This window comes from Ostreococcus lucimarinus, chromosome 12 (assembly GCF_000092065.1).
Source record: "Ostreococcus lucimarinus CCE9901 chromosome 12, complete sequence".
Taxonomy (NCBI): domain Eukaryota; kingdom Viridiplantae; phylum Chlorophyta; class Mamiellophyceae; order Mamiellales; family Bathycoccaceae; genus Ostreococcus; species Ostreococcus sp. 'lucimarinus'.
In genome coordinates, this window is record NC_009366.1 from 130,001 (window position 1) to 156,726 (window position 26,726).

The 26,726-nt window shown below is 61.9% G+C and overlaps 16 protein-coding genes across 16 annotated transcripts in view; 11 read left to right on the plus strand and 5 right to left on the minus strand.

The window, feature by feature from the left end:
• OSTLU_39213 (predicted protein) overlaps positions 1-2,033 on the plus strand; it is a gene marked incomplete at both ends in the record, with an annotated part of 3,131 nt that extends 1,098 nt beyond the window's left edge. Inside the window, 2 exons of the mRNA XM_001420556.1 lie at positions 1-1,658; positions 1,719-2,033. The exon at positions 1-1,658 is cut by the window's left edge and continues 700 nt beyond it. Coding sequence (XP_001420593.1) covers positions 1-1,658; positions 1,719-2,033 — 1,973 coding nt within the window. The remainder of the gene's footprint in view (positions 1,659-1,718) is intronic.
• A 361-nt stretch (positions 2,034-2,394) lies between these two features.
• On the plus strand, positions 2,395-3,144 carry OSTLU_39115 (predicted protein; the record flags this gene model as incomplete). Its single annotated transcript, XM_001420557.1, has 1 exon — positions 2,395-3,144. One exon carries the CDS (start codon positions 2,395-2,397, stop codon positions 3,142-3,144), a length of 750 nt encoding a protein of 249 aa, XP_001420594.1.
• Positions 3,145-3,312: 168 nt separating this feature from the next.
• OSTLU_26745 (predicted protein) lies at positions 3,313-5,450 on the plus strand. Its single transcript, XM_001420558.1, has one exon. It carries the CDS (start codon positions 3,315-3,317, stop codon positions 5,370-5,372), a length of 2,058 nt encoding a protein of 685 aa, XP_001420595.1. The 5' UTR covers positions 3,313-3,314; the 3' UTR covers positions 5,373-5,450.
• Positions 5,451-5,495: 45 nt separating this feature from the next.
• OSTLU_26746 (predicted protein) lies at positions 5,496-6,017 on the minus strand (the record flags this gene model as incomplete). The annotated part of the gene is made up of 1 exon (XM_001420729.1): positions 5,496-6,017. The coding sequence occupies one exon, from the start codon at positions 6,015-6,017 to the stop codon at positions 5,496-5,498; it is 522 nt and encodes a 173-aa protein (XP_001420766.1).
• Positions 6,018-6,957: 940 nt separating this feature from the next.
• On the plus strand, positions 6,958-7,737 carry OSTLU_39292 (predicted protein; the record flags this gene model as incomplete). Its single annotated transcript, XM_001420559.1, has 2 exons — positions 6,958-7,373; positions 7,422-7,737. 2 exons carry the CDS (start codon positions 6,958-6,960, stop codon positions 7,735-7,737), a joined length of 732 nt encoding a protein of 243 aa, XP_001420596.1.
• A 1,407-nt stretch (positions 7,738-9,144) lies between these two features.
• OSTLU_39452 (predicted protein) lies at positions 9,145-12,864 on the plus strand (the record flags this gene model as incomplete). The annotated part of the gene is made up of 2 exons (XM_001420560.1): positions 9,145-11,482; positions 11,969-12,864. Coding segments are annotated over 2 exons (3,234 nt in total), but the record flags the coding sequence as incomplete, so codon positions are not given.
• A 137-nt stretch (positions 12,865-13,001) lies between these two features.
• OSTLU_26750 (predicted protein) lies at positions 13,002-13,850 on the plus strand (the record flags this gene model as incomplete). Its single annotated transcript, XM_001420561.1, has 2 exons — positions 13,002-13,056; positions 13,210-13,850. 2 exons carry the CDS (start codon positions 13,002-13,004, stop codon positions 13,848-13,850), a joined length of 696 nt encoding a protein of 231 aa, XP_001420598.1.
• A 133-nt stretch (positions 13,851-13,983) lies between these two features.
• Positions 13,984-14,991, plus strand: OSTLU_39211 (predicted protein; the record flags this gene model as incomplete). The annotated part of the gene is made up of 1 exon (XM_001420562.1): positions 13,984-14,991. The coding sequence occupies one exon, from the start codon at positions 13,984-13,986 to the stop codon at positions 14,989-14,991; it is 1,008 nt and encodes a 335-aa protein (XP_001420599.1).
• A 133-nt stretch (positions 14,992-15,124) lies between these two features.
• OSTLU_17535 (predicted protein) lies at positions 15,125-16,561 on the plus strand (the record flags this gene model as incomplete). Its single annotated transcript, XM_001420563.1, has 1 exon — positions 15,125-16,561. One exon carries the CDS (start codon positions 15,125-15,127, stop codon positions 16,559-16,561), a length of 1,437 nt encoding a protein of 478 aa, XP_001420600.1.
• A 39-nt stretch (positions 16,562-16,600) lies between these two features.
• OSTLU_88734 (predicted protein) lies at positions 16,601-17,188 on the minus strand (the record flags this gene model as incomplete). The annotated part of the gene is made up of 1 exon (XM_001420730.1): positions 16,601-17,188. One exon carries the CDS (start codon positions 17,186-17,188, stop codon positions 16,601-16,603), a length of 588 nt encoding a protein of 195 aa, XP_001420767.1.
• A 1,104-nt stretch (positions 17,189-18,292) lies between these two features.
• Positions 18,293-20,364, plus strand: OSTLU_26754 (SSS family transporter: sodium ion/pantothenate). Its single transcript, XM_001420564.1, has one exon. It carries the CDS (start codon positions 18,468-18,470, stop codon positions 20,337-20,339), a length of 1,872 nt encoding a protein of 623 aa, XP_001420601.1. The 5' UTR covers positions 18,293-18,467; the 3' UTR covers positions 20,340-20,364.
• A 73-nt stretch (positions 20,365-20,437) lies between these two features.
• Positions 20,438-21,262, minus strand: OSTLU_26755 (predicted protein; the record flags this gene model as incomplete). Its single annotated transcript, XM_001420731.1, has 1 exon — positions 20,438-21,262. The coding sequence occupies one exon, from the start codon at positions 21,260-21,262 to the stop codon at positions 20,438-20,440; it is 825 nt and encodes a 274-aa protein (XP_001420768.1).
• Positions 21,263-21,511: 249 nt separating this feature from the next.
• HTA3503 (predicted protein) lies at positions 21,512-21,877 on the minus strand (the record flags this gene model as incomplete). Its single annotated transcript, XM_001420732.1, has 1 exon — positions 21,512-21,877. The coding sequence occupies one exon, from the start codon at positions 21,875-21,877 to the stop codon at positions 21,512-21,514; it is 366 nt and encodes a 121-aa protein (XP_001420769.1).
• Positions 21,878-22,389: 512 nt separating this feature from the next.
• On the plus strand, positions 22,390-22,728 carry OSTLU_13105 (predicted protein; the record flags this gene model as incomplete). The annotated part of the gene is made up of 1 exon (XM_001420565.1): positions 22,390-22,728. One exon carries the CDS (start codon positions 22,390-22,392, stop codon positions 22,726-22,728), a length of 339 nt encoding a protein of 112 aa, XP_001420602.1.
• A 271-nt stretch (positions 22,729-22,999) lies between these two features.
• Positions 23,000-24,892, minus strand: OSTLU_26758 (predicted protein; the record flags this gene model as incomplete). The annotated part of the gene is made up of 1 exon (XM_001420733.1): positions 23,000-24,892. One exon carries the CDS (start codon positions 24,890-24,892, stop codon positions 23,000-23,002), a length of 1,893 nt encoding a protein of 630 aa, XP_001420770.1.
• Positions 24,893-25,612: 720 nt separating this feature from the next.
• On the plus strand, positions 25,613-26,249 carry RPL26 (Ribosomal protein L26, component of cytosolic 80S ribosome and 60S large subunit; the record flags this gene model as incomplete). The annotated part of the gene is made up of 2 exons (XM_001420566.1): positions 25,613-25,883; positions 26,131-26,249. Coding segments are annotated over 2 exons (390 nt in total), but the record flags the coding sequence as incomplete, so codon positions are not given.
• Between the last annotated feature and the right edge of the window lie 477 nt (positions 26,250-26,726).

Genomic DNA, 26,726 nt, shown 5'->3' on the forward strand with positions numbered 1-26,726 from the left:
TAGAGAAGTTGCGGAGCATTTTGAGTGGTGAACGACCGTTCGCGCTCTACTTGGAATTTTTGTACTCGCACAATCACGCCGACTTGCTCTTGTTGAAGCAAGTGAAAACCGCTGTGGAGTCGCGAAACTCGGTGTGCCATTCTGCCACGGTGCTTGCGAACGCTTTGACGCACGCCGGAACGACGTGTGACAAATTTTTGCGCGAGAACTTGGATTGGTTGAGCAGAGCGACGAACTGGGCTCGATTCAGCGCCACGGCGGGCGTCGGCGTCATTCATCGCGGGCGCACAAAGGATTCGCGACAGTTGCTTTCGCAGCTTCTCCCTGCGCCGAGTCCGTACACGCTTGGTGGTGCGCTATATGCCATGGGGTTGATTCATACTGGTCAACCCGGAGACGCTTTGCCTTTTCTTCTCGAGCGCGCTCGTGGAAATAACAACGAGGTCATCCAGCACGGCGCGTGCCTCGGCTTGGGTCTCGCCGCGGTGGGCACTGGCAACGCTCAGGTGGACGGGGAGTTGTTCAGAATTTTGCGAACTGATAGTGCAGTTGCGGGTGAGGCTGCGGGTATAGGTTTAGGCTTGTTGTACGCGGGTTCGTGCACGCCTCGAGCGAAGGAGATTCATCAGTACTGCGGCAAGACGAGCCACGGGAAAATCGTTAGAGGTTGTTCGCTTGGCATGGCGCTCACCGTGTACGGTCGAGAAGAAGGTGGTGATGATTTGATCGAGTCGATGATCCACGATGGGGATAAAATCATGCGTTATGGTGGCTGTCTTGCCCTCGCGTCGGCGTATGCTGGCACAGGAAACAACAACGCCCTTCGTAAGCTGTTGCACACCGCCGTGTCAGACGTGTCGGACGACGTTCGGCGATCCGCCGTAATGTCGTTGGGTTTTGTCCTGTGCTCCACTCCCGAGCAGTGCCCTCGAGTCGTGGCTCTGTTAGCAGAATCTTACAACCCGCACGTGCGATATGGCGCGGCTATGGCGGTCGGCATCGCGTGCGCGGGCACTGGGCTCGCCGACGCAATTGCACTTCTCGATCCGATGATGAACGATCAAGTTGATTTCGTTCAGCAAGGTGCTTTGATCGCGATGGCGATGGTGCGCATTCAGCAGACTGAAAAGCAGCTGGCTCCGTTTCGAAAGAAGGTAATGGGTCACATTCAAGAGACGCACGAGACGACGATGTGCAAGATGGGCGCCATCATGGCGCTGGGCATTTTAGACGCCGGCGGCAGAAACGTCACCATCGGCTTACGCTCGCGTTCTGGTCGTCCACGAATGACTTCTGTCTTGGGTATGCTCGTGTTCACGCAGTATTGGTACTGGTACCCACTTTCTTACTTCCTGTCGCTCGTGTTTGTTCCCACCGCTTTCATCGCCGTCGATCGCACGCTCGCGATGCCGCACTGCTCTGTGACGTCGCACTGCAAGCCTTCGACGTTTGCCTACGCGGCACCGGTGACGGAGGATGACAAGAAGAATAGTGGTGAAATCGTCAAGGCGGTTCTCAGCACGACGGCGAAGGCAAAGGCGAAGGCGGATAAGAAGAAGGCTGAAGCCGAGGGCGCCGAGGGCATGGACGTCGACGGCGCCGCTGCTGTCAAAACGGACGAAAAGACCTCAAAGACCACCACTGAAGACGCGATGGACGTGGAGATGACCAAGGATGATGCCGGTGAAGCGAAGAAAGAGGATGAAGAAGGCGAGAAGAAGGATGACAAACCCGAACCGACGTCGGAAGAGTTGACCAATCCGAGCCGCGTCACGCCGGCGCAAGAAAAGGCGGTTCGCTTTGATCAAAGCAGCCGTTTCGTCCCGATCGCCGCGCCCGCGGGCACGTTCAAGTATCCCACTAGAGGTTTTGTCGTCCTTCGCGACACCGATCCGGACGAAGAGATCGCTTACCTGGACGCTCAATTCAAGCCCGTGGCGCCGCCCGTCCCGGCGGACGCCGCCGACGACGACGAACCACCGCCGCCGGAAGATTTCGAACTCGATCCCGAAGACGAAGCGCGAGGATTCTAGTCATGCGAGCGCACATCACTTAGGATGGCGCATTCGCTCGTGTAAATCGCTCATCGATACTATGCGTTCCGTCGATGACGCGCGAGGCTTTGCGCGTCCCGCTCCGCAGATCCACCCTCGCCCGACGCCTCCGCGACGGACGGAGCTCGACGTGTCGAGCTCGCGCGCGCCGCGCAGTATCCGTCATAGGCGATCGAACGCGCACCGGACGCTCGGAGCGACGCGAGACGCGCGAGATCGACGCGTTTCGTGAACCAAGAAGTCGTTGCTCGACGCCAGCGTCATGTTGCCGACGACGCAGACGACGTCCACGACGAACGCGGCGGAGCCGCGAAGCCGTGACTATGCCGAACGATATCGCATGTACGTCGACGCCGCGCGACGTAACGCCTCGGCGGGGCATTACTTCAGGCGAGCGTTTCGTTGGCGACAGATGGATGTGGAGTACTCGCTCTGGCAGGCGGCGTCGATGTGCGTCAACCCAAAGGCGGTGTATCGACACACGACGTACAGGAAACAGACGAAAAATCAGTGGGCGAGAGACGATCCGACGTTCGTGGTGATGTCGTGCGTGTTCGTGACGGTGGCGGCGATTGGATACTGCGCGATGTACGGAGGAGGCGGGGCGAGCGCGACGGCGCGAATCGCGGCGCGGTGCGCGGTGGGCGATTATCTCGGCCTCGGGTGCGTCTTGGCGACGGTGTCGTGGTACTTAGCGAACACATATTTGCGAACGAAGCACATGGGCGGCCATTCGCACGCGGTGGAACAAAGAGTGGAGTGGATGTATGCGTTCGACGTGCACTGCAACGCCTTCGCGCCGACGTACGTCGTCCTGTACGTCCTCCAGCTCCTCCTCAGTCCCCTGTTGAGACGCAGTGGATACTTGGCGAGCGCGTGCAGTTGCGTGATGTACGCCATCGCGTTGGCGTATCACAACTATTGCGTCTTCGTCGGCTACAACGCGTTGCCGTTTCTCGAGCGCACCGAATTCTTCCTCTACCCCGCCGCGCTCGTCCTCGTCCTCGCGCCGTTCGCCGCGCTCGTCGCGTTCAATCCCACGCGATTCGTGCTGTGGCTTTACTTCGGCCCCGGCGCCTTGATCGATTAGTCGTTGTATTTTCAGTCGCCGCCGTCCGCCGTCGGCGCCGTCCGCCATCGCCATGTAAACCACACAGAATACGAGTCTTCGTCTCGTATACGAGCCGCGCGAACGCGATGTGCGCGTTCCCGCGCAAACGCCATCGCGCGGCGTCCCGGGCGACGCCGCAGATCGACGCGATGGCGCGCGGCGCGAAGCGCGCGCGCGCGTCGACCGGCGCGCGGCGCGGCGCGCGCGCGTCGGACAAGACGACGCGCGCGGCGAGCGAGGCGCCCGAGATCGCGGCGCGAAGCATCGCGCGCGGATTGATTCGCCTCGCCGAGGAGTGCGAAGACGCGAACGACGCGCTGGGCGCGATCAAGGCGCTCGAGACGCTCATCGCGAACGCGAAGACGAAGGCGAAGTGTTTACCGCAGATCGAGGCGCGGTGTCGGGTGAAGTGCGCGTCGCTGCTGTTGAAGCACACGGACAACGCGCATCGAGCGAAGACGCATCTGGAGGCGGCGCAGGTGCTGTTGAAACCGCTGAAGCGATGCGAGGAACTGCGGGTGCACGGGCTGAGTCTGCTGGGGCGGACGTATAAAATGATGGGGAACGAATATCGAAGACAGCGGTTCGGCGCGACGCAGCGCGGGTTGCAGATGGCGATCGGGATGCGCGAGCGGGCGCCGGAGGACGCGAGGTGGACGATGTGGACGTTTCATTACTATCTCGAACACGCGGACGCCTGCATGGTGGAAGAAGATTGGACGGGATGCGAGACTTACTTAGATGCGGGATTGAAGGTGGTGCGATCTATTCATAAAGACACCGGGTCGAAGATGGAGGTGTTGTTTGCCGTCGCGCAACTGCAGCGCGCGTTGGCGCAGCGGGCGAGCGGGAGCGAAGAGCATCACGTGTACGCAGCGGCGAAGAGTGCTGATGAGGCGATGACGAGGATGCTTAGCGAAATCAAAACCCCGGAAGACACGGCGAGGTTGCGGTTTCACTATTACGTCACCCGTACTCTCGGTAAGCTCATGGAAGGGGATCCGATTGCGGCGAAAAATGATCCGAGCAAGTTCAAGTCGCTCATGGATGAGGTGAGACACGCGAACAAGGAAGCGTATAAATGGCTCCCCGATCCCGCTGCGTTTGCTTTGGCCAACTACTTGTCCGCCGAAGTCGTTCGACCGGGCGGTGAATTGAAGAAAGCGATGATGTATCTCACCGACGCAAAGGAGTTTGTGGACGAGGAGCTCCGCGCGCTCGGCGTTTTGCCGCAAGGCGGCGACGCGCCCGTGGTGAAGACGGAAGAAGGCGAGAGTGATGCGGATGAAGACGATGATGTCGAACGTCTGTGGGTGACGTGCGAGGAAGAGATGCAGTTTCGCGTCGCTCAAGACGCGAGACCATACTTGTACTTGCGAGTCCTCATTCTCGAATCCATCGTCTCCGTGGCGCTCACGTCGTTCAAGTACGACGTGGCCTTAGACGTGGCGTGCCAGATGACGGACATGATCGAAACGTATCCTCAGACGTTGAGTTTACTCGCGTCTCACGTCGAAATGGTCGCCGGTCACGCGATGTACGCGCTTGGAAAGTACAACGAGGCGAGCGCTCGATTCGCGCGTTCGGCGTCGTTGGCGAGCACGCCTAGCTGGCGCGATATCGGTACTCTGTGCTCGGCGCTCGCGCTTTTGTGCTGCGAAGAAGAGGACAGCGCCAGTCGCGCTTTAGAATTAGTCAAACCCGTGGTGAGATCGCACAAGGAACAAAAGAGCGCGAGCGTCCTGAATCAAGTCCTCGCCTTGTTCACGAGCGGATGCGCCCTGCGCGAGCAGGGTCGCTTCGACGACGCCAGGAATCATCTAGGGCGCGCGTTGAAGAAGACGTACGATCAAGTCGGGAACCACCAGCTCATGGCGTCTTGCTTGCGATTGATCTGCGGCATCGACACCGCGAGTGACGAGACAAAAGGTATGGCGGAGTCCGCTTTCGGGCTCTCCAAGGTGCAGGAGGATTTGCCCACCCAAGTCGCCGCCCTGATCGATCTCAATCGCATCTACACCGCCGTACCGCCGACGGACGCGAACAAGAACCCGCTTTCCCCGGAAGACGCGGAAAAGATGCGCCAATCCTACGAGGTTTACGAAAACCGCAAGCAGAAACAATACGACGACTACATGACGTCGATTCTCGAAAACGAGACGTGCGTCGAGCGCGCGACGCGCCTCGAGCGCGGCGTCCAACCCTAGCCCTCGCGGTCCCGCGCGTCGAATCGATCGACCATCTCATCAACCACCGCCGCACCGCCGCACCGCTACACCGCTACCGTCATTGTTACAACGCTACGCTAGATCCCTCGCGACGCCCCGGACTCACAGAAACACGCGATGACACTGCGCCCTCGTCACCTTTTTCCGACACGTCGGGCACGTCCCGCTGTGCTCGATCGCCGCTCGCACGCACCGCGCGCAGAACACGTGTCCACACCTCGTCGTCGTCGCGTTCACGTAATCGTCCAGGCACACCGCGCACCGTCCTCGCGCGTTCGCGTTCCCGTTCGCGTTCGCCGTCGTCGCCGCCTTCGTCGTCGTCGTCGTCCCTCGCACCGCCGCCGCCCGCGCCGCCGCCCGCGCGCGCGCGCGCGCCCCCCCCACCTCGCGCGCGTTCGTCGCTCGCGTCCGCGTCGCCTCTCCCGTGACGACGACGTCCAGCGACGCGCGTCGCCGCTTCGTCTTCGACGCCTCGACGAGCACCACGTCGTCGTCCTCCTCCTCGCCCTCGCGCGTCGCGCGCGCGCGCCGCGTCGCCGCCGACGCGCGTCGCGCGCTTCGAGCGTCGTCGTCCGCGCCTTCCGACGCGCGCGCGGGCGCGGGCGACGTGAGATCGACGAGCATCGTCGCGATGTGCGCGCGCGACCGTTCGAGCGGGACATCGCCGCGCGCGGTTCGCGTCCGAATGCGCGCGCTGCGCGCGCCCGACGGCGCGTTTTCGCGCGGCGAGACGCGCGCGGCGTCGCGACGGACGTCGCGCGCGGTCGCGGCGTCGCGCGGCGCGCGCGCGCGCGACGCGACGGCGCGACGACGACGCGTCGCGATAGGTTTGCGGCGGGACGCGCGTCGACGCGGGACGACGCGCGCGCTGTTCGAGGTGTTCCCGAGCGGACCGCCGGGAGGGGACCCGTCGGAGTGGACGCTGCTCGCGGCGAGCGCGGCGAGCGCGGTGCGCGACGCGGCGGCGTTCGCGGCGAGCGCGCTGGGGGTGGGCGCGGCGACGCGCGCGCAGCGGGACCGGAAGCTCGAGGCCGAGGAGCGCACGCGACGGGAGTTTGGATTCGTGGACGTCGTCACGGGCGATGGAGGCGGCGATGGACGCGGCGGCGGCGGGCGCGAGGGCGGCGACGGGGGCTGGGGCGCGAACGACGGCGACGGCGCGAGCGACGGCGGGTGGTCGCGCGGGTTCACGCTGGTCAGGGGAGGGCGGAACGGGTTCAAGTGGCTGGCGCTGTTTCTGGTCTGCGCGTGGTGGTGCTATTTCATCACGAACGATCCGTACATGGGGACGCTGTGGTTGGCGTGCGCGATCGCGTGCGGGTGGGGGGTGTTCATCATCGCCGGCGGCGTCTTCGTCGCCGGGTTCGTGTTCAACTTCTTCTTGCAGCAGTACTTGGCGAACACGATGGAGACGGACTTGGAGGGCGGGAACGACGCTGGGGTGTTGGAGAGGCTGTTGAATAATCAGCGCGAGGCGCAGATGATCAAGAGCGGACGGTACGCGAAGACGATTCCAGAGTTCATCGAGGAGAGGGAGAGTAAAAACTCCCACTTGAATCCGAGAATGCCGCACGACGTCACCGTGGTCGGCACGGATACGCAAATCGCGCAAATCAAGTTGAAACCCGGGGAAGAGGTGGCGGCGAGTCCGGGGGCGATGTGCTACATGAGCTCAAACGTCATGTCGCTGACGTCGCTCGGTCCGGGCGGGTTGCCGCGCGCCATCATGCGCGCCCTGGCGGGCGAGCCGTTCTTCATCAACACGTTTAGGAACTTAGGCAGCGTGGAGGGATACATCGCCGTCGGTGGCCTGGAACCGAGCGATAAAATCGCGGTGATCGAACTCAAAGATGACACGAAGCACGACATTTTGTGCGCGCGCGATTCTTTCATGTGCTCCAAGGGAAACATACGAATCACCGCCGCCGCCGCGCTGCGCACGACGGAGAACGACTTCGCATCCTTCGCCGACATGCTCAAGTATCGCATCGGTTTCGCCGCGCGTTTGGTGCTCTCCAAGGGCAACAGCATCTTCAACGGCGAATGGCTCATCGGCAACGGCACGGTGTGCATCAACGGCAAGGGCACCGTCGTCCGACGAACGCTGAAAAAAGACGAGGAGATGGTCGTCGACGCGCGCGCCGTCATGGCTCTCGAGCGTTCTGTCGGCTACGATCTCGAGATTCAAAGCTCTCCCCTGGCCGCGGTTTTCGGCGGCGCGGGTCTGTTCTTCGTTCGTCTGCACGGTCCCGGGACGTTTTACCTTCAGTCCCTCCCCGTGCAAAAGCAACTCGACAGCGGCGTTCGCCTCGGCGGTCGCAAGCTCAAGGTCAAGACGCAGTAATCGTTTTCTTTTTTGCGTTGTACATCATCAAACAATCGTCTCGTCACCGCCGTTCGCCTCGTTTCTTTTTCCTCGACGGCGTCGCGCTCGCCTCGGCGCCTCGCGCCGGCGCCTCCTCACACATCAAAAACCCATCCGCGACGTCCCCGTCCTCGTCCACGCGCTGATGTGCGACGACCCAGTTCAGTCCCTGCACCCCACCGTGCGCGAGACCGCTCAGCTCGCTCACCGCGCTCTCCACGACGGGCGTCGCCCGCGACCGCCCTCGACGCCGTCCCGCGCGCGCGCCGCGCCCGTCGTCGTCGCGCGCGTCGCTGTCGCTGTCGCTCCCGAGCACGACGCGCTTGAACGAGCGGGACACTTTCTTGATGAAATTCATCGACGCGCGGACGCGCGCGCGAGTGCGTCGAACGCGTCGAGCGCGTCGAACGTCGAACGACGATCGCACGGGCGCGCGCCCGGAAAATTAGCTTCGACGTAACGAACGAATCGAATGCATCGAGAACGACCGATGACCATCGATCGAATCGAATGCATCGAGAACGACCGATGACCGTCGCCGTCGAATGCATCGAACGCATCGAGAACGACCGATGACCATCGATCGAATCGAATGCATCGAGAACGACCGATGACCGTCGAATGCATCGAATGCATCGAGAACGACCGATGACCATCGATCGAATCGAATGCATCGAGAACGACCGATGACCGTCGAATGCATCGAATGCATCGAGAACGACCGATGACCATCGATCGAATCGAATGCATCGAGAACGACCGATGACCGTCGAATGCATCGAATGCATCGAGAACGACCGATGACCGTCGAATGAATCGAATGCATCGAGAACGACCGATGACCGTCGAATGCATCGAATGCATCGAGAACGACCGATGACCGTCGAATGAATCGAATGCATCGAGAACGATGCGCGAATGAATGATAAAACGATGATGTGCCCATGGAAAGAAAACCACCGACGCGCGCGGGCGCGAATTGCACTGCACCATGGTCGACCGCGCGCACGAACTCTGCGAATTTACCCAATATTTATCCCGATTGAACCTCATGAGAGCCCGAAAGGCGCGACCGTTTTGTCTAGCCTGCGCCGCGCGACCGCGCGCGCGATCGACCGCGACCGCGCGCGTCCGCACACGCGCGCGATCGACATGACGGCGGTGAAGCGCGCGAACAGATGCGCGACCGTCGCGTTCAGGTGCGCGCGATCACCGATGCGGCGACCGCGGCGCGCGCGCGACGCGCGACGCGTACACGCGCGCGCGAATCTTGAATGCGATTGTCCCGCGGGACGACGCGAAAAGTGACGAGGCGCGCGCGAGGCGCGCGCGAGCGCGCGAAAATCGCGGTCGAGACTGACGAACGCGCGCGTGCGCGCGCTTCACAGCCCGGATGCGCCGTTTCTGGCGACGGGGACGATGGCGGGGGCGATCGATTTGTCGTTTAGCACGACGGCGTGTTTGGAAATCTTCTCGACGGACTACGCGGATGGGGAGTTTGAGATGCCGACGCGCGGGAAGGCGGTGCCGTCGACGGAGAGGTTTCATAGGTTGGTGTGGGGGAGGGGCGCGGCGTCGGAGGAGACGCGGCTGGGGTTGATTGCCGGGGGGTTGGTGGACGGCACGGTGAACGTGTACAATCCGGCGAAGATCGTGGACGGCGCCCAGAGCGGGGCGATAATCACAAAGTTGGCCAAGCATCAGGGTGCGGTGAGGGGCTTGGACTTTAACACGTTCTCACCCAACCTGCTCGCGAGCGGGGCGGAGGATGGGGAGCTTTGTATTTGGGATTTGGCAAATCCGAACAAGCCGTCGTTGTATCCCGCGCTCAAGTCTACCTCGGGCGGCCCGAGCGCCGGGGAGGTTTCGTATTTGGCGTGGAATCATAAAGTGCAGCACATTTTGGCGTCTTCTTCGCTCAACGGTACCACGGTGGTTTGGGATTTGAAGCGTCAGCGTCCGGTGATTTCGTTCACCGATCCGAATTCCCGCCGGCGGTGCTCGGCGTTGCAGTGGAACCCAGAGGTGGCGACCCAGCTTATCGTCGCGAGCGACGACGATCGCTCGTGCTCGCTTCAGGTGTGGGATTTGCGGAACTCTATCTCTCCTGCGCGCGAATTCGTCGCCCATTCCAAAGGCGTGCTCGCCATGGCCTGGAACTTGCAAGATCCGTCCCTGCTGCTCACGTGCGGCAAGGACAACAGGACGCTTTGCTGGGACACCGAGGCCGGTGAGGTCATTTCCGAGCTTCCCGCGAGCGCGAACTGGAATTTCGACGTTCAATGGAGCAAGACGACGCCCGGCATCTTGTCCACATCTTCGTTCGACGGCAAGATCACCTTGCACAACTTGCAAAAGGCGGGGGCGACGGCGCAAGGTTCAGCGGACGCTCACGGCGTGAGCTCGGACTTTTCCGAACTCGCCCACCAGCAAAGCGCCGGTCCAACGATGCCGATGAAACGCGCACCGAACTGGTTGAAACGTCCTTGCGGGGCCACTTTCGGATTCGGTGGTAAGCTCGTGGCGCACGGAGCCACGCTCCAGGGTGCCCCGGCGACGCCGGGCGCCGTGACCGTGATTTCCGTCAAGAGCGAGACGACGGATGGTTTGGTGGTGAAAGAAAACAGCTCCGAGTTTGAAGACGCCGTGAAGGGAGGAGACACGGAGGCGCTGATTAAATTTTGCGAGGCGAAGAAACGCATGGCCAAGGGTGAAGAGCACGAAGCTTGGACGTTTATGAGTATCTTATTCACCGAGGACGCCAGGCGAGAAATGTTACGCCACCTCGAGTTTGGTGACGCCTTGGAGGCGCGCGAGAAGTCCCTCGCGGCCTTGTCGATTAAGGATACTGATGATTCGCAAGCCGATGCGTCGACGCCGGTGAGTACACCGACGTCGCCAGCGCTGCCTCCGGTCGAGGACTCTGACGCATTCTTCGACAACCTTGGAGACGCGGCGCAACCTACGTCGCCGAAGCACATTCCGTCGCCGAAAAAACCGGCGCCGAAAAAACCGGCGCCGGTGGTTTCAAAGGCTCCACCGCCGACGGCTGCTGATTTTGAGATTCAACGCGCTTTGATTGTAGGCGATTACAAAGCCGCCGTGGACGCGTGCAAGCGCGCCGAGCGCTACGCCGACGCCCTCATCCTCGCCGCGGCTGGTGGTCCGGAACTATGGGCTGAAACCCAAGCTGCGCACATTGCGCGAGTTCCGCGCCCGTACATGCAAGTGGCCGCGGCGGTGGTCGGAAAGAACTTGTCGAATCTCGTCAAGGCGCGGCCGGTGTCGGCTTGGCGTGAGACGCTGGCGTTGTTGTGCACGTACGCCCCTGGTGATGAATGGGGTCCATTAGCGGAAGTTCTCGCCGAGGGATTGGCAAAGAGCGGAGATCATAAGTCTGCGATGCTGTGCTACGTTTGTGCGGGTAATGTGGATGCGGCTATCAAGTACTGGCTGTCTTCACTGCCGTCGAGAAACTTTAGTCCAAAGGATTTGTACAGTGTAGTCGAGAAGGCTGTGATGATGACTCGCGCGGCGGGACAATCGGAAGCTACGCAAGGTTTCACGAGTTTGATTACGAATTACGCGGAAATGTTGTCTTCCCAAGGTGATCTGGACAGCGCGTTAGATTACTTGGGCATGGTTCCCGGGACCCCGGGTGAAGAAGTAAACGTCTTGCGCAACAGAATTATTCGCAGCAGTATTTCCAACAAGGCGACCACGAGTGCGCCAGTCGTCGCGTCTCCGGTCTCTGCGTCGGTGGTACAGCCGTCGTATGGCGCTCCATCCACGATGTCTGCGTACCAGGCCTCGCCACCTCCGGCACAGCCATCGTCTTATGGATCCCAAGCCGCGTACGGCGTCCCGCCGTCGATGACTTCGGCGTACAGCACCCCGGCGCCTCCGCCTCCGCCGACGACTTTCACGCCTGCGGCTATGGCGCCACCGCCAGTTTCGCAAGTTCCTCAACGAGCGCCGCAGCAACCGGCGCCGATGATACCGACGATGCCTCCGATCGATATGCAGGGTGGGTACTTTTCGGGATCATCGCCGACCCCTGCGATGCCCCCCGGGACCGCAGCGCCCCGGCCGCCGCCACAACAGGCAGCTCCCACGGGACCGCCGCCGAGACAGACCGCGTACGACAGTGCGCCTGTTGAGAGCGCGTACGCCACCCCTAGTGGATACGGGGGAGGTATGAGTCAGCCAGCGCAACCGTCTGTGCCTCCGTCGATGACCGCGGCGTACAACGTCGCCGCTCAAGTCGCCGCGGGCAACATGGGCGCCCCCGCAGCACCCCCGATCGGCGGTGGTTACGGTGCGCCTCCGGCGCCGATGGCTCCGCAGCATCACCAAGCGCCACCACCAATGCCCGGAATGATGGTTCCGACTCCCATGATGCCGCAACAACAGCAGCAAATGGGCGGGCCGCCGCAACAACAGCCCTCGCGCGCACCGCCGCCGCCGCCTTCGTCCGTCGCCCCCGCTGCCTCGTTCAACCCTGCGCCCGCAACGCCGCCGCCGATCATTCCGCAACGCGTCGAGCAACCGGCGTACGGTGCGAATGCGCCTACACCGCCACCTTCGGCGCAGGCGTACGGCGCGCCGCAGCACCAGCAGCAGAGCTTCCAGCCCGGCCCGCCGCAACCGTCAACCTTTGCGCCGGCTCCGCCGCCGATGCAGCAGCAGCCGGCCGCAGCACCACCACCGCCACCTGCGGCGCCGGCAAAGCCGCAACCACCGGCGAACTGCTCCGTGGAAACCGTCGACACGAGCAAGATTTCACCCGACCTCGCGCCCGTCGCGCAGTCGCTTCGCTCGCTCTACGACGCGTGCGCCGCCGCCGCCGCCGCCCATCCAGCGAAGCGTAAAGAGATGGACGACAGCTCCAGACGACTCGGTGTTCTCCTCTGGAAGCTCAACGCCGCCGAGGTGTCCCCATCCGTCGTCGCCAAGCTCAAATCTCTCGCCGAGGCGCTCGACACGGCGAATTTCACCGCCGCGCACGGCGTCCAAATGGCCCTCACCACCGGCGATTGGGACGAGTGCAGCGCCTGGCTCACCGCGTTAAAGCGTCTCACGAAATTTCGATCCACGTTTCCATAGAGTTATGACCGTTTGAATGACAAATTAGCGCACTTTCTTTCGAAATCGACTCGTCGGCGTTCCCTCTCGCCGGCCCGCCTCGACGCGCCCTGCAGATCGTCTCGCCGCCACACGTCCGCGCGCGCCCCTCGACCTCGATGACGGCCGCAGATGATGACATAGACGAGGACGCGTTGCTCTACGGCGATGTCGGTGCGTGCGCGACGCGAGCGACGACGCCCACGCGGCGCGCGCGCCGACACACAATTCTCCCGCTTAAACTTTCCCGCGCGCTCGACGCGCGCACCGCGCGAAAGACCCGACGCGGGGCGACTGACGACGACGTACGCATTTCGCACGACCCAGACGACGACGCGCCGGTTCGATCGACGACGACGGCGACGACGGCGCGCGCGGCGGCGGCGCCGGTCAAGGCGGCCGCGGCGCCGCCGCGCACGTCTTCTCCGAACGTCCCGGACGACGGCCGCCCGACCGCGGTCTACGTCGCCTCTCTCACGTGGTGGACCACGGACGCGGAGCTGGAGGCGATTCTCGGCGAGTTTGGCCGAGTGAAGTCGCTGACGTTTTTCGCGGACAAGGCAACCGGGAAGAGCAAAGGGTGCTGCGCGGTGGAGTTCGCGACGGCGGATGCGGCGGCGCAGTGCAAGGAGAATCTGCACGGAAAGGAGATAAATGGAAAGTCGTGCGTGGTGACGTTCGCGGAAATTCCAAAAGTGCAACCGGCGGCGGCGTCGCTCGGGCGGAACGATCCTTTGCCGCCGCCGCCGGACACGGCGTGGAAGGGGCCGATTCCGCCGGATAAGCCCGGATACGGCGGCGTTCCGTATCCAGCGCCGGTGCGTCCGCCGCCGCCGATGCACCCGCAACAGATGATGATGATGCAGCAACAGATGCGCGGCGCGCCCCCGGGAGCGCGAGCGCAGACGGGCGCGGGCGTCGGCCCGCCGCCCCCGCCGCCGCCAATCAAACGAGCGAGACAGGAATAGACGAACGCGCGACGACGACGGCGCGTTCAGGCGACATCGACGACGTGTAATACACAACTAGACGGTAGACGACGACGAAACTCCCCGCGCGTCCCGCTCGGTCGAGCGGCACACGCCGAGGCGCGCCCGCGCCATGCCCGACCCACCCCCCTCGCCTCCCGACGACGCCCCGGCGCGTCACGCGTTCAACGCCGACCGCGCCGTCGCGAGCGAGCGCGCTGAAACCGCCCGCGCGACTCCCGCGAGCGATGTCCCAGCGTCCACCAGCCGCCTCGTCGGTTTCGCCTCGAGCACCGTCGAGCGCGTCGACGCCGCGTTCAAGGCGTCCACGGTCGGACTGATGACTCGAGAAGATTTCGTCAAGCGTCAGGACGAGATCGAGGGCGCGATGGCGAGGGAAAAGGCTGAGAAGGAGGAGGAGGCGCGAACGCGGGCCGAGGAGGTCAAGGCGAAGCGGAAGCGAAAACGGGCGACGAAGACGTCGCATAAATTATCGTTCGGCGACGAGGAATCAGACGAAGTCGCGGAGGGTGAAGAACTAGTCGTAAATAAGGGCTTCGGGCTCGGGAAGAACCCGAACGTGAACACAGAATTTCTCCCCGACCGCGCGAGAGAGGAGGAGGAGCTTCGAGAGCGACGAGCGATAGAGGAGGAATTTCTCACCAAGTCGCGCTTGGAGAGGAACGAACCCGTGATCATCACGTATAGTTATTACGACGGCTCGCGCAGAGCCGGCGGGAAGATCAAATGCGTCAAAGGCGATACCGTGGAGGCGTTTCTCGGCAAGGTGCGCGCCGAGCTCTTGGCCGACGGCGAGCGCACCGTGCAGCGAGACATGCGTCACTGCGACGTCTCCGGGATGATGTACGTCAAAGAAGATTTGATCATGCTCCCAGATTTAACTTTCCACGAGCTCATCACGACCAAGGCGCGCGGGAAATCCGGACCGCTGTTTCGCTTCGACGTCAAGGACGACGTTCGCCTCCGCGGCGGCGCCAACGTCGAGGTTGAAAATTCCCATCCCGGCAAGGTCATCCTCCGCTCTTGGTACGACAAGAACAAGTCCATGTTTCCAGCGAACCGTTGGGAGGTTTTCGAGCGCGGCAAATCGTACGCCGAGGAGGGCTACCGGATCAAGTGACTTTTCGTCCCGGTCGTCCGCACGCCGCGCCTCGCGCGACGGCGCGGTCCCGACACTAGCCCATCGCCCATCGGCGCGTAATTCACCATTCACCTCGTACACGTCTCGCGCCAACCCCTCCGCGCCTCCTCGAATGGTTCGCGGTAAAGTCCTCGTCGTCGCCGGCTCCGACTCGGGCGGCGGCGCCGGCGTCCAAGCCGACGTCAAGGCGATCCTCGCCCACGGCGCCTTCGCCACGACCGCCATCACCGCGCTCACCGCTCAAAACACCACGGGCGTGCACGGCGTCCACGCCGCACCGTTGGAGTTCATCGAGGCGCAGATCGAGGCCGTGGTGACGGATCTACCGCCAGACGCGTGCAAGACGGGGATGCTGGCCAACGCGGCGACGACGCGCGCCGTCGCCGACGCGATCGAACGACATCGATTGACCAACGTCGTCGTGGACACGGTGATGCTGGCGAAAGGCGGCGCGAGCCTGCTCGAAGCGGAGGCGCTGGAGGTGATGCGGGATCGATTGGCGCCGCTCGCGACGGTGATCACGCCAAACGTCCCGGAGGCGGCGGCGCTGCTAAACTTGAGCGAGGAAGAGTTCGTGATGGAGACGATGGCGACGCGGGCGAAGGAGTTAGGGAAGTTAGGGTGTCAGTGGGTGTTACTTAAGGGTGGGCACGTCAAGGATGACGCGGAGATGTCGGTGGATTATTTGTACGAGGCGAACACGGGGAGGACGACGACGTTCTCGAGCGCGAGAATAGATACGAGGCACACTCACGGGACCGGGTGCACGCTCGCGAGCTCGATCGCGGCGTCGTTGGCGCAAAGGTATGACGTTCCTACGGCGGTGCATCGAGCGAAGAGGTACATCTCGGAGGCGATTCGAACGAGTCCGGGGTACGGCGCGGGACACGGGCCGTTGAATCATTTGCCGTTTCACGCCGGCGCGGCGGCGCGTGGAAAGCGGTTCGATCCGCGATGTTTGAAACTTTATCTCGTCAGCAGTGAGGCGTTGACCATGGATAAGCTTCGACAGGCGCTCGAGGCGGGAGTGACGATTGTGCAGATGCGCGATAAGGATCCCTCGACGAGGGCCTTGATCGAACGCGCCAAGGCGATGAAGGCGGCGTGCGATGAATACGGCGTCCCGTTCATCGTCAACGATCGTGTCGACGTCGCCATCGCGTGTGACGCCGATGGTGTGCACTTGGGTCAGTCAGACATGACTTGCGCGGAGGCTCGACAAATTCTTGGTCCGAATAAATGGATCGGAGTGAGCTGTCGAGAGGTGTCTTTGGCGCGCCAAGCAAGCGCCGACGACGCCGATTACATAGGGTGCGGCGCGTGTTTCGGCACTAATTCCAAGGGTGACGCTAAAGTCATCGGCTTGGATGGTGTCGGGAAAGTTATCGCGGTAGCTCGCGAGCTTTCCTTACCAGTCGTCGCCATCGGGGGCGTCTCGCTCGAAAACGCCGCGTCTGTTCGAGCGACGGGCGCCGACGGAATAGCCGTCATTTCCGCCGTCGCCAACGCGGCGGACGTGAAAAAGGCGGTCCATAAGTTGCTGCATTAGTTCAATCCTAACGTGTTAATACTATCATTAGCTAGATGACTACGCGTGCGCGGCGAAGAAGTCACGTTCAAGACGAATCGCCTCGACGTAATTATCGACGGCGCGCTCATCCTCGATTTCTTCGGGTAATAACGACTCTAAACGACACGCGAGGGATTCCATCTCATCCCCACCGTACGCCTCGAACCATTCGGCGTACGGTGACGTCCGCGGGTCGGGAATTCCGTCTACACCCGCATCCGCTCGCGTGAGAAAGTACCGACCGACGTACGCATACAGTCGCATGCACGGAATCATCCCGGCGACCAACTCGAGCGAAGATTTCCCGTGCAAAGACTCCAGAAACTCCACGTACGCCCGGCTCGCGGCGTGCACCTCGACGGCGTCCACGTCCACGCCCCACTTTTCACACGCCGCGGAGTGTAACTTCAGCTCGTCGAGCACGCCGCCGATGAGTTCGTGAAAGACTCTCTGCTCGTCGACGTCCGCGGCCAGGCGAAGCGCCTGCGCGTACGCTCGATTGAAATGAAACAAGAAGTACGCGTCTTGCGACAGATAGCGAAGATACTTCTCGCGAGGGAGCTCCCCGGTGGCCATCTGATGCACGAACGACCCGCTGGCGGTCATCTCCGCGACGTATTTCGCGACGTCGGGGCGACTCCACAGCGCTCGCGCCGAATCGGGCCGAGCGGGCGTCTGCGAGCGACAACCACGTCACCGAAACCCGTCAGTCGTCTCGCAAACGCGCGCGAAACCGATAAAAACGCCTCGCGCGAGCATTCCACGACGCGCGCGTCGACCGACGACCGTCGCGCCGCGTCTGTCTCCGCGCCGCCGCCGTCGCCGCGTCGCGCCGCCGCGCGCGCGCGCGCGCGTCGCGCCACCGCCGTCGAGGCCGTCCTCCGTCCGCCCGACGCGCGACGCCCGAACGTCAAAAACCACGATCGCCACCCATCGCCGCGTCGTCGCGTCGTTGAGAACGCCCCCGCGCGACGCGCGCCGCCTCCGAGCGTCCCGCGCGCCGCCCGCGCGTCCCCTTCGTCGCCCGCCCTCGTCGTCGCCGCGCGCGCGCACCTCGCTCGCGGTCGTCGACGGATCCATCGCGCGCGCGTCGTCCGTCGCGCCGCGCGTCGCGCGTCGCCGCGCGCGCGTCGCGCGTCGTCGCGCGTCGTCGCGTCGTCGTGTGCGCGACGGACGCCGCGCGGGTTCGCCATCGATCGCGCGCGAACCTCGACGCATCGATCGATCGCGTCGCTCGAAACGCGTCGAAAGGCGTCGATCGCGCTCGATCGATCGCGTCGATCGCGCCATCGATCGGCATCGATCGCGAGGGCGACGGCGGGCGTCGATCGCGCCATCGATCGCGCACGCGCAGGCTGGACAAAACGTAATCACGCATTTCGAGCTCATCGGCTTGACGAATGCTGAATACGTAGGAAACTCTTTGAGGTATACCACTTAACGCGGATCCAAAGTTGAAACCACTAAAACGGCCCCAAGAGTTTCCTGTGTATTCAACGTTCGTTAAGCCTATGAGCTTGAAATGCGTGATCGCGTTTTGTCCAGCCTGCGCTTTCGGCGGCCGCCCGTGGTTTCCGCGGTCGGTGGTCGACCTCGCCTCGAAACCGGCGCCGACGATCGGCCGCGCGAAACGAAACCGGGCGATCGATCGATCGACGATCGATGCGCGCGCGGCGCGTCGAACGCGTCCGCACACCGCGCTCGGCGAGTGGCTTCCGACGACGCGCGACGGCCGACGGCGCGCGAATCGAGCCTGAGAACACGTAAATCGTTTGAACTTGTATCGGGGTAATACCTGCGTAAGGACTGAGCCGGCGAACGACGCGCGAGGGGTCGCGCGAACGACGAGGACGCGGGGGTTAGGGCAAATCCCGGAGAAACGACGATGGCGAACTACGGGTGGTTGTACGCGCTGATATCGCTGTACGGGGTCGCGTCCGGCGCGGCGGCGACGTTCGCGCACCGGCGAAATAAGGCGGCGGCGAACGACGCTGGGGACGCGATGCGGAACCACTTCGGCGGCGGGAAGGGACTCGGCGGCGTCGCGCTGTTTTTTACGCTCTCGGCGTCGCTGTTTTCGGCGTATTCCGTGGAAGGGATCGCGTGGGAGGCGTGGTTTAAGGGATGGTTCGCCACGCGATGGATTCCAGCGGGCGTCGGGGTGTACATGGGATTTTTGATCATGGCGCCGCGACTGAACGCGCTCGGAAAATTGCGAGGGTATCTCACGCTGAGCGAAGTCGTCTACGACAGGTTCAGCGCGCCGAATTCTCGGCATCAACTCACGGCGCACGCGCTGCGAGTGATCACCTGGGGGTGTTTGTTGCTTCCAATCTTCTGCTACCAAATTTCGCAGTTTGTGTCGATGGGTAAAATCGTCGAGGCGTTCACCGCCGGCGCCATCTCGGAGACGGGCGGGGTGTTGATCTTTGCCTTGATCATGATCGCCGTCGAGGCCGTCGGTGGTCTTCGTGCGGTGGCGTATACGGACATCATTCAAGGATGCATGCTCATCGTCGGTTCGCTGATCTTCTTCATCGCGAGCGGGGTGGAATTCGGTGGATTGTCGCGAGCGAAGGATTACTTCGCCGCGGCGTCACCCCCCAAGTTTCAAACCATTCCCAAAACGGACGGGTCTTGGTCCATCATATCGTACACCTCGTTCACGCTTCGCGTGTCCGTCGCGGCGACGATGTTTCCGCACCTCGCCATGCGATTGTTCGTCGCGAAGGATCGTAAAATGCTCCAACGCGGTTTGGCGGGGATGAACTTTACCTTTTTCTGGGTCCAACTCTCCACCATGATCGCCGGTTGGACCGCGGTGTACGCCCTGCGTGATGTCGCCACTGTGGCGGACATCGGAAATCAACAATCAATCTTTGGAAAACTCGCACTCCAGCTGAAGAACGCTTCGGCGTTCGGGGACTTCTCCGCGTCGCTCTTGGTTCTCGCCGCCTTCGCGGCGATGATATCCACCGCCGACTCTGGTTTGCTCGCCTTCAGTACGATGTTTGTGCGCGACATTTACCAGCCCTACGTTCAAAAAGTGTTCCCAAAAGCGCGTGTCGATGGAAACGCGCTGAAAATCGTTGGATTGGTGTCCTCCCTCGCCGCTCTCGGTGTCGGTTTGGGGCTGTCCATCGTCAACCTCCGCGAAGGCAAACCCGACATCACTGGGTTGTTCTCCATTCAAACCGTCACCCCGATTCACGCCGTTCCAGCAGTATGGGGTGGGATCCACCTTCACTGGCTCTCCGGCGAAGCCGTCCTAGCCGGTATCGTGGCTGGTGTCATCTCCGGCTTGGTCATGGTTCTGGACACCGAGTTCAACGTCAAGCGGAACCTCGGCCTCGATGAACACTCCACGGGGTGGAACACCGCATGCTTTGCGTTTTTGATAAACGTCGGCGTCGTCATTCTCGTCACACTCTTGGAAAAGTTTGTCGTCCCCGCCGCGAAATCCGCGGCGACCGCGCAAACGAACACGCTGTTCATCGGTAAAAAAGTGGACAAGATGCTCTCCAACCCGATCCCGTGGTTCTTCATGATTTTCACCTTGCTCGCGGCGTGTCCGTTCTGGTACAAGCCCGGGAGTCAAGTGAAATACGTCGGCGACATGGCGGCGTGGGGGTTTACGAGCTTGTTCTTTTCCTTCATCCTCGCGCTTCAAGTATCGGCGATGTACATGTATCGCTGGGAAGATTTCGTCCCCGAAGGCGAAGACGAGAAATCCGTCGACAAGGCGGGTCAGGTGTGATGCGCCTTGAGCGTGATTCGGCTAGCTAAACTATACCTTTTTCAATTTCTACACCATAGCTAGTCTATTTCACACGGTCCTCATCTCCGACGCGCTCACTACTCGTAGCTTTTTAGACTCGCCAGCGCGTCAAAGAATGCCACTTGGAAAGAAGCAGGTCCGGAAAAGTTCCCTAACCGAACAACGTCAGTCGCAATCCGTCTGTACACTAGGCACGAGGCTCGCAACGCTCTCGCATTCGCTAGTCCCGATCCAGGAACCGTCGCCGCCAGGAAGGCTCCGAGGCAACAACCCGCGCCAGAAAATTTCTGCAGAATCGGCGCATCGAACTCATGAACGGCTTCGTTTCCGGGCGCACCATCGACCCGAGTTGATCGCGGTGTGGTAACATAATCCACGCTCCCAGTCATCACAATCATCGCGCCAAGCTTTTCCGATAGTTGATTCAGCGCGTCGAAAACGTCTTTTTCCGCGCAGTCGCCGTCGGACGATTCCGGCGTAACGCTCAAATTCGCCCCAACGCTACCGTTCACAGCAAACAACTCAATCAACGCTTCGATTTCACTTCGATTTCCCTTCACCACAGTGCGCATCGGTCGCACATCGCTCGCGTCCCGAGCGACGGCGCCGCGCCGTTCCAACCACTCCTTTACCGTTCTCCCTCTCGTCTCCAGTCCACACCCCACGGGATCGACCACGACGTTTTGCGCGCTGAGCACGGCGTTTGCGATCTCCGCCGTCGTGGGCGTGCCGAAATTCAACACGGTCACGTCGCAGAGCGATGCGGTGAGCGCGGCTTCCTCGTAGGTGGTGCATCCCATGCACGGTTTCGCACCGACGGCGAGCACGACGTCCGCGGCTTTGGACGCCGAGCACGCGTTCATGATGAGCTGAACCTTCGGACTCGCGCGCGCGTCGTCCATGACGGCGCGTTGACTCCCGCGGTCGCCGAGAAGTGCGGGCCGGGGCGCCGCGACTCGCGAGACAAAGGCGCGCGAACGAGACGAAGGACGAAGGAAACGGCGGCGAGTTCATTCGTATCACGCGCAGACATCGTCGTCATATATCAAATTATATCGCTATGGTTTGTCATGTTCGCTAATGGTTGGTATGATACAGACCGATCGCGTTGATAAACGCGCGCGGTCGACCGTGTCTCGAAGAGTCGCCGTTTACTTCTTGGACTTCTTCGGCAACAACACGGAGTGGATGTTCGGCAAAACACCACCGGCCGCGATGGTCACCGTACCGAGGAGCTTGGAAAGCTCTTCGTCGTTGCGGATCGCCAACTGAATGTGGCGCGGCACGATGCGGGACTTCTTGTTGTCTCGGCTCGCGTTGCCCGCGAGTTCGAGCACCTCCGCGCACAAGTATTCGAGCACGGCGGCCAAGTAGACCGGCGCACCGGCACCGACGCGCGTGGCGTACTTGCCAGCCTTCAAGTAACGGGCGACACGACCGACCGGGAATTGCAAGCCCGCCTTGGCGGATCGGCTCGTGGCCTTCTTGCCGGACTTTCCTTTACCGCGACCAGACATTTTCGTGAAAGACTGCGAAGCGCGCGAAACGACGACGAGCGGTCAGTGCGCGTTCTCTCGCGGCGGCGACGACGGCGACGAGACGAGCGCGAAAACAATCAACGCGCGCGCACGTACGTTGTGTGTTGTGTGAGTAAGCGAACGGGCGTGTGCACGCGCGTCGAGTAATGACGCTCGCGCGCCATCGCGCGCCCACTCGACGAGTTTTCGGAAACGAAGCGCCGCGCGGCGCACTAAGTTTCCATACGATTGGGTGCGTTTTCGCGTTTGACACGAAATTGTGAATTATGATTGGCTTTTTGCTCGTAGTAGTAAACAGTATGTATCTGTTTCGTGCAATTACACAAAACGCGGTGATTCTATTGGCTGAAAAAGCACGAGTCACTCCAGTCGACGAGTCCTGACCCGTGAACTCGACTCCCCGAAACGATGAGTCGATTTCGCGAAAAATCGCCCGTTGCCGTCGCGCGTCCCGGGCGCGCGCCATTCCACGACGCGAACGCACGAACACGATGGCCAAGAAACCCGCGCAAAAGAAGCCCTCGGGCGCCAAGAAGGTTGGACGCAAGTCCAAGTCCGAAACCTACAAGATCTACATCTACAAGGTCTTGAAGCAAGTGCACCCGGACACCGGTATCTCCTCCAAGGCGATGTCCATCATGAACTCGTTCATCAACGACATCTTCGAGAAGATCGCCACGGAAGCCGCCAAGCTCGCGCGATACAACAAGAAGCCGACGGTCACGTCCCGCGAAATCCAAACCGCGGTCCGATTGATCTTGCCGGGTGAACTCGCCAAGCACGCCGTCTCCGAAGGCACCAAGGCTGTCACCAAGTTCACCTCCGCGTAAGCGTTTCGAACGACGGCTTCGTTCCCCTCCGCGGAGGCGGGCGACTTTATTAGCACGAAAAACAGAAAAAAACCAAAAACAGTCTAGGGAAATCTTTGTTCCATGGACTATAAACTTTTGGTGTTCATTAACACCACCACTACGATAAAGAATTGTCCTCTTGCCACGCGCCCCTTCGTCCTCGCTTCGACTTGAGAAGTTTAAACGTTTAAATTTGTGTGATTCAACAATGCGGTGCCTAGCGGCGATACTAGATAAAGTGCGGTCGCGTTCATCGTCCTCGCGCGTACATTTCGTCGATGTCGCGCTGGAACCGCTCGCGCGCCTGCGGGCGCTTCAACTTGAACGTCGGGGTGATCAAACCGTTCTCCACGGTGAACAATTCGTCGCACAGGCGAATCGCTCGGACTTGCTCGAATCCCTTCAGGCCGGCGTCGTTCCCCGTGGCGATCATGCTCTTCAACACGTGAGCTTTCACGCGTTCATCGGCGCACAAATCTTTAAAGCTCATGCCCTTGAATTCGGACGACTTCGCGGCCGCCCAAGGCATCAAGACTTCCTCATCGGGGACGACGACGGCGACGAGGTGCGCCTGAAGGGAGTCGCCGTAGACGAAGGATTGTGCGACAAACTTGTTGCGGGCGTAGACGTTTTCAATCTTTTCCGGCGCCACGTACTCGCCTTGAGCCAGCTTGAAGATGTTCTTCTTTCTATCGATAATTTTCAAGCGACCGCCTGGGAGCCAGGTGCCGATGTCGCCCGTGTGAAGCCAACCGTCGCGGTCGACGACGTCCGCGGTCTCGGCGTCGTTCTTGTAATACCCACGGAACACGCTCGGACCGCGCACGCAAATCTCTCCGCGAGGATGAGGGTGATCATTTTTCGTGTATCGCATCTCGGGAACGTCCACCAGTTTGATCTCGCAGCACGGCGCCGGGGCGCCGACGTGACCCGTGGTGAAGTCGTCTTGCGCCGTCTTTGAGATTACGCACGCGGATTCCGTCATGCCGTAACCTTCGAGCACGCATCCGAAAGCGATGCGCAAAAACTCCATGACTTCAGCGCTGATCGGAGCGGAACCTGTGGACATGTAGCGGACGCGGCCGCCGAGCTTGGCGCGAAGCTTGGAGAAGACGACTTTCTCGAACAGGGCGTTTGGCGTTTGACCCTTGGACAGCGCCCGTCGTTTGGACTCGAACGCCCACGCGAAGAGCTTTTGCGCCACCACGCTGCCCTCGCGCACGCCCGCATTCACTTTATCGTAAATTCGGTTCCATAATCGAGGCACGGAGCAAAAAACGGTCGGTTTCAAGGCGTTGATGTCGTCCAAAAGTTGCAAGACGTCTCCGCGATAAAACCCAACTTTGGCGCCGTTGAACAACACTACCAGCATCGTCACTCGCTCGTAGATGTGAGCGAGCGGAAGATACGATACGTGACTATCGCCCGGACCGAGTTCTAAGTCATACGCATAACCTGCGGCGTTGCTGATCAAGTTTCGATGCGTCAGCATGACGCCCTTCGGCGCCCCCGTCGTGCCGCTAGTGTAACAAATCGTCGCCAAATCATCCGGCGCCGCCGGTGTCGCGGGCGATGGATTCCGCGAACCGATCTCTAACATATCTTCATAACTCACCAGTTTCACCCCCGGCGGCAAGAGCTCGCGAGCCGAGCGAATCGCCGCGAAATCCGAGCTCCCGGCGCCTCGACCGCCGTAGCACACCACGAGCTTCACCGTCGGCGTGTCCTTCAAACACGCCACCATCGTCGCCAACACCGCGTGCGAGCACGCCACCGCACACAAAGACGCATGGTTCGCGATGTACACCACCGCATCCGGTCCGAGGGTGTCGTACAACGGCACAGAAATCACCCCCTGTCGCGTCATCGCCGCCTCGAGCGCCACCCACTCCGGCGTGTTGATGCTGTACAACCCCATCGCGCTCCCCGGCGCGATCCCAAACCGAGCCATCGCGCTCCCCAGCGCCACCCGTTCGCGCGCAACCTCCGCGAACGTCCTAAACGTATACTTCCCCGGCGTCCCGGTCTTCGCGTCCACGTCCCTCGTCCCCAGACACGGCGCGTTCGCGTGTCGCCTCGCCATCGATTCCCAACAGTCGTGCAGCGTCCGCACCGACCCGTGCGGCGCCGCGAATCCCGTCATCAACGCATCGGGATACTCCGCGTTCCTGTTCGTCGTCCTTCACCGTCAGTCATCGCGTTCGTCGTCCCATCGCGCGCGCGTTCGCCGCCAATCCTCGTCGCGATTGTCGCGCCCTCGCGTCGACCCACCGTCGCGTGGGCGTCTCTCGCGCGCCGCCCGTTCCCGGAACTTCGACGCTGTACGTCTTCATCGCGCGCGCGTCGGTCGTTCGCGCCGGTCTGCCGTCCGTCGTCGCGCCGCGTCACCGCGAGTCGGCGCGGTCGACCGATGGATGTCGTTACGCGCGGGCTGGACACGCCGCGCGCGTGCGATTCACACTCATCGACCTAAAATTCACTAAATACGTAGAAAACGACACAAGGTGCCATTGGGTTTGCTGGCGCGGGCTGGACACGCCGCGCGCGTGCGATTCACACTCATGGACCTAAAATTCACTAAATACGTAGAAAACGACACAAGGTTCATTGTGCATTGCTTTGCCCACGAAGTTCTCATGGGTGTCGGGTCCGCCCCGTCCCGGGCGCGGGCTGGACACGGCGCGCGCGTGCGATTCACACTCATGGACCTAAAATTCACTAAATACGTAGAAAACGACACAAGGTTCATTGTGCATTGTCCCATTGGGTTTGCATTGACGGATCATCGAAAAACACACACGGCCCGCACGGCGCGCCCGTCGTCGCGCCCCGCGCCCGCCTCGCCGTCTTTCGCCGACGCCCGATGAAGTACTCGACCTCCGTCACGAGCTCCCGTCGCAAGACGCGCAAGGCGCACTTCACCGCCCCGAGCAGTGAGCGCCGTAAAATCATGTCCGCCCCGCTCGCGAGCGAACTCAAGGCGCAGTACGGCGCGAACGCGGTGCCGATCCGCGTGAACGACGAAGTGCGCGTGACGCGCGGGAAGTTTAAGAATCGCGAGGGGAAGGTTGAGCAGGTGTATCGCAAGAAGTGGGTGATTCACATCAAGAATATCACGCGCGATAAGGTGAACGGTACGTTTCGATGGCGTCGAGATCGCGTCGCGCGGCACGACGGGGACGAGGGCGAAGACGATGATTCGAGGAAAGCCCTAGTTAGGGTCGGCGCGCGAACGCGCGGGGACGACGGACGGCGTCGTCGCGCGCGCCGCCGGGGAGTAGATCGATGAGGACGGGACGATGGTGACGCCTCGCGCGAGCGAACGAGAGACGCGCGAGTGGGAGACTGACCGAGCGACGAATCGTGGTTTTCGCATCGCAGGCGCGACGATCAACGTCGGCGTCGACCCGTCCAAGGTGCTCATCACCAAGCTCCACATGGATAAGGATCGCAAGGCGCTCTTGGCGCGCAAGGGTGGTGCTAAGGGCACGGACGCCGCGGACGCGATGCAAACCGTGTCTTAAACAAGGTTATCGTCGTCTTAGGATGTTTGTGAGCGAGTTAAATCTCTAGATGATTGGAGGAGACGGGCGCGCGCGTCGAACGCGCGTCTCGTCTCCATCGTCGGCGTCCCATCGCTCGCATCGCGGTAGCGCCCATTCGCGCGTCGCGCGTCGTACGCGTCACGCTAATATTTCCCGCCATTCGTTCGCGCGAGGAGGAGGCGACGTCGCCGAATCGAAACCGACGCGCGCGCCTCTGCGCGCCTCCTTCTCACCCGACACGTCACTTCGCGTCGTCGTCGTCGTCGGATCGCCGGTCGAGGCGATGCCCGGGGACGACGCCGGGCAACGCGCGCGGTCGAACGGCGCCGGAGAGGACGTCGCGCTCGCCCAGCGCGCGTGTCCGCAATCGTGGCGCGCGTACTTTCCCGACGTTTCCTACGAGTTTAACGACCGCCGCGCCGAGCTGAGCCG